The sequence below is a fragment of the Acyrthosiphon pisum genome, unplaced genomic scaffold, assembly GCF_005508785.2.
Source record: "Acyrthosiphon pisum isolate AL4f unplaced genomic scaffold, pea_aphid_22Mar2018_4r6ur Scaffold_20712;HRSCAF=21911, whole genome shotgun sequence".
In the NCBI taxonomy this organism is placed as follows: domain Eukaryota; kingdom Metazoa; phylum Arthropoda; class Insecta; order Hemiptera; family Aphididae; genus Acyrthosiphon; species Acyrthosiphon pisum.
The window spans coordinates 13,387-18,490 of NW_021770101.1; the positions used below are offsets into that span (position 1 = coordinate 13,387).

Here is a 5,104-nt window from a genome sequence, read left to right on the forward strand (position 1 = left end):
AAGCGACCATATCAGGCATCCGTACAGCGTAGTTTTTCCGGTACCTCCGGGTCCGTCGACGAAGAAAGTTCGCGACACCTCGCGTGGGTCGTCGACGGCCGCCATCACGCGGTCGTACACCGTTCTCTGTTCGGCGTTCAAGGCATCCCACTTGTCGGGCCCACCGTGCCGCCGCGTCTATTTCTCGGAACAGCGCATCGTCCTGCTGCAGTGGTTCCAGTAGACGCGGGTCGGCGAGAGGCAAACCGTAGTCGACCGGTGACTTTCCTTGCGCACGAAGTAGATCCTCGATGGCTGCCAGACACGCGGCCCTCGCGCGGTCGACGTCTTGGAGACGCCGGTTGAAGTCCTCCATCAGGTTTGCTTCGTTCGCCTCGTACAACGCCCGCGAGTTTGAGGGCTGGCAGAACACCAATATAGTGACGAATAGGTACCGCAGTTGCCGCGGTGTGTCAAACGTCGCCGATTCCGTCAAACAATCCCGCCACGCTCGGTCGTCTTCCAATAGTCCGAGTGCAACTGCAGCCGCCGTGAATGTTTCGTGAACGACCCCGTCCACCGTCCTTAAGTCTTGAAAGGACTGAGGGCCTCTTCGGTTCAGAAGTAGCAATCTTAAGTGGAAACGGTCCCGGTCCAGTGGGTTCACTATGTACATCCGAGCCAGTGTAACGTTTGCCATCCGAATCAACCGCGGACACCATTGTTTGATATTGCCGAGATTTCTTTCTGGCCGTGGAATGTGCCAGGTATAATGCGTCGGTATGTCGTGGTACAAGTATTGTCGAGCATCCACGTTGGTCGCGTTGAGCGCGAAGAACTGCGTGAGTTTCGTGTGGCGTACAGCTTGGTTCTGTAGCCTTTCTTCTTCTTGGCCGGGCGCAAAGTACACGTTCTGACGACCCTCCAGGTGAACAGGGAGCCTGACGACCACGTGACTTTTGCCGTGTAAGTGGTACGAAAACAATCGCCACACGGCTTCTGGCGGGCTGACGTATCTCGAGTTGACGTAACTATAATGGAATATTGAAAAGATATATTGACTGGCTCAATATAAGATGATACCGTTTGGTGTTGTGAACAGTATTATTATTAATATTATTATCAAGTGAATTTAATTTATTTTTTGTTGTGTAGACGCATAGCATTGCATTTATATATTTATATTAGTGAAGCGAATTGAAACGTTTAAGCCTACTAAGCCTACTATTTTTTTTTTAAATTGTACGAAGACTTTACTTTAACTGTCAATGAACACATGACGAAAAATCTCTAAAACCGTTCAATGGTGTATAAATGTGGCTGATATATTATGATATAAATGTTGTGGTTTAACAACAATAAAACAAATACGGCTTGAGTAGCTAAATATTAATATTAATTAATATAAGTTTACAATTTAAATAATTTACAGAGTGGAATTAGTATATTAGGTGATCAAGGCGATAACAGTAGTTTACATTTTGTACTATGGAAACAATCTATAAAAAATCTATAAACAAAAAATGTATAATATCTGTGCGAAATGTATATCTATTAGGTGTATTAGTCAGTTGGTGTACTTAATAATAATGTGTATGAACAGCTTGAATGATAATAATAAATTTAATAATAATAAAATAATATTACCTAAACAACACATAAAATGTAAAGTATATAATATAGGTAGTATACAAAAGTAAAAAAAATAAATTAAAGGTATTGGTAAAAGTATACAATTACCATAAAAACCTAAAAAACAGTGAGTAAAATAACAATGGTAAAAATGACACATGCATAAAATATTGTAATATATCGTAATAATTTCTAATGTAATACCAATAATAAAAATCTATCAATAGTATGACCACTAATGTAGACCACCTATAGAACTCTCTGTAGAAGTACATACTATACGGTCCAACCTACGTATATTAGACACTATTGATGGTAATTGATTGATGTGTAGTACTGTAGTACTATAGAATGTTTATTATACACAGCTTGAATACACATGGAATGTACTATATAAGTCTTAGACACTAATGATGGGGATTACTAATAAATAAATGAAATTTTATACATAAAATATATATCTTGTATATTGAAGTATAAAACTTAAATCTAATGGTGAAGTTAACTATTTATTAAATTGATGTGTAGTACTGTATGCAATAGAATGTTTACTATACACAGCTTGAATGAAAACACATGGAATAAATGTAATAATAATAATAATAATAATAATACCTGACCAACACATAAAAAATTCTGTGGCTTGGTGCAAGAAGGGTCAAAGTTACATTTTGACAAAATTGATGTTATTTGACCAATGTCATTAAAATTTGCCTATGTTATTTGTGCTGTATGGCCAGTTTATAAACGTAGAAGTTGCTAACATTATGCTCAATGGAATATTATAATATTATAATTAAAATATAGAAATGTTTCCATAAGAAAGTGTTATTTTAAAATTTTAGTTTTTGGCCAATGTCAATCCAAAGTAGTTTTATTATTGTTTGTGGGTGACCAATGTCAAACTAAAACGTACATATTATTTAAAATGAGAGTCATACAATGAAATAAAAACAAATATAATTAAGTAATATAATAATTTAAGATTGAATTCCTGAACATTGACAAAAATATAACATTGTCCCTTCTTGCACAAAGCCACATAATATTGGTGAATGTATACAACTGCCCTACAAAGTAGTAAATAATGTATACACACTGAACACACTAAATAAACGTATACAATTCACCAATATAATCATTATACCATACACAAGTATACATATTATATATTTATTTAAATAATTATAAGCATGTTTATATCGGTAAGTGTAAGCGTAAGACTCACTTGGCTATTTCGTCTTGGTCTCGAACCTCCAATGTCACACGGTCGTGTAAGGGACACTATATGTATATATGTATATGTACTTGTAGATATACATGACGCTCTTTATGGACGTGCAGATTTCGACGTTGATGTGTGCGTCGTACTTGACCAGAAGGTAAGGGTTGTAAGGCACTACACACTCGTTACCGACCTCACGACCTCTCACAAGTACCACACGGCCGTCGTTCGGCCGGCGGTACTTTGGATAACCGCCGTCCGCAATGTACACAGTCTCCTCTGCGTACGCTTTTGGGAATTCTTTTGAACAACTGTTGTTCACCATACACGGACATTGCGGGTTGACTGTTCCACACGGTCCGTGGATCATGTGGGACTTCACGCAGTCGTGTAAGCGCCTGGCGGTTGCCGGGTCCGGCAAATAGGCGCAAACCACGTCGTCGACGTCCGCCGCCGTGCGGAACTTATAGACATATACACTATTAATATATTTATTTTTCATACATAATTTTATACATTCCCTTTCTTTTGTGTTTCTACAAAACATGTAGGTACTTACTAAATAGAGAAGAATTAAAGAGTCATAGATTAGAATAGTATAGATTCATAGTTTTGATTTCACAGTATATAATATACTTAATAACTAATAGCACTTACAATATTATAGCCGACCTTAGAGTTATTATTTTTTATACATTCACACAACACAAACGTATCTCCATAAACTAACTCTCAGGTACTACAGACCTTTGGTTTAGTAATTAATTTAAAATTCATTATATTTCTCAAGGGTCGTGTCACTCGGATCCCATGTTATATCCGCTGTTCTTCCCGTACGGCGAGGCCGGTTGGCATAACGGGATGTTGCAAGAGGGCCCTAGACGAAATAATGTCCGAAGTCGAAACACTATTAGAGAGTTTGCGTGCTACCGTTTGGGCATTCGGTATGAGGGAAATAATGACACTAGGCATCAACAGTTCAGTTCAATACATCAAGGCCGGTCTTTGTTGCACATGTATGTGTGCGATGAATACGTTCAAATGGAATCAAACAATCTGAACTACATACGTCGGAATCAGAGGGATCTCCTAGCCGAAGCGTATCAAGGGCTCATGGACCATGTGAACCAACACCTCATCATCGATCCTATGGCGGTCGGCCGTAGGATAATTTTGCCGTCGACGTTCGTGGGCAGCGACCGATACAACAAAATGTGTTATCAAGACGCTATCACCATGGTCCGTAGCAAAGGCAAACCCGACCTGTTCATAACGTTTACGTGCAATCCCAGGTGGCCGGAGATCACAGAAAACCTGGCGGCTCACAGCGTTGCCAATGACAGGCCTGAACTGGTGGCCAGGGTGTTCAACAGGAAACTACAGGAGCTACTAGGTGACCTAACTGTTAATCGTGTGTTTGGTAATGTTTCTGCTTACGTTTATACAATCGAGTTTCAGAAACGCGGTCTGCCCCATGCGCACATACTCGTAATCCTGGAGGAGGATTGTAAGTTCCGCACGGCGGCGGACGTCGACGACGTGGTTTGCGCCTATTTGCCGGACCCGGCAACCGCCAGGCGCTTACACGACTGCGTGAAGTCCCACATGATCCACGGACCGTGTGGAACAGTCAACCCGCAATGTCCGTGTATGGTGAACAACAGTTGTTCAAAAGAATTCCCAAAAGCGTACGCAGAGGAGACTGTGTACATTGCGGACGGCGGTTATCCAAAGTACCGCCGGCCGAACGACGGCCGTGTGGTACTTGTGAGAGGTCGTGAGGTCGGTAACGAGTGTGTAGTGCCTTACAACCCTTACCTTCTGGTCAAGTACGACGCACACATCAACGTCGAAATCTGCACGTCCATAAAGAGCGTCATGTATATCTACAAGTACATATACAAGGGACACGACCGTGTGACATTGAAGGTTCGAGACCAAGACGAAATAGCCAAGTGAGTCTTACGCTTACACTTACCGATATAAACATGCTTATAATTATTTAAATAAATATATAATATGTATACTTGTGTATGGTATAATGATTATATTGGTGAATTGTATACGTTTATTTAGTGTGTTCAGTGTGTATATGTTACGGGTGAAGTACAAAAACGGTTAGTGTACATATTACCCGGTTAATGTGAACCTCATCCATACGAACAGTGTAATGTATACATTATCCGCCTTAAATATGTAGTATCCAATCAATTGATTTGCATTTACATTTATTTGTTAAGCATTTAGTTTTACATAAACACTTCTTAA

The 5,104-nt window shown here is 40.0% G+C and overlaps 1 protein-coding gene across 1 annotated transcript; it reads left to right on the forward strand.

Moving 5' to 3' along the window:
• Positions 1-3,646: 3,646 nt before the first annotated feature.
• LOC107883027 lies at positions 3,647-4,795 on the forward strand. Its single transcript, XM_016802329.1, has one exon. It carries the CDS (start codon positions 3,647-3,649, stop codon positions 4,793-4,795), a length of 1,149 nt encoding a protein of 382 aa, XP_016657818.1.
• Positions 4,796-5,104: the final 309 nt, after the last annotated feature.

Excerpts from the sequence above, each read along its gene's own strand:
- LOC107883027 (XM_016802329.1), top strand. The coding sequence starts at position 3,647 with ATGTTATATCCGCTGTTCTTCCCGTACGGCGAGGCCGGTTGGCATAAC.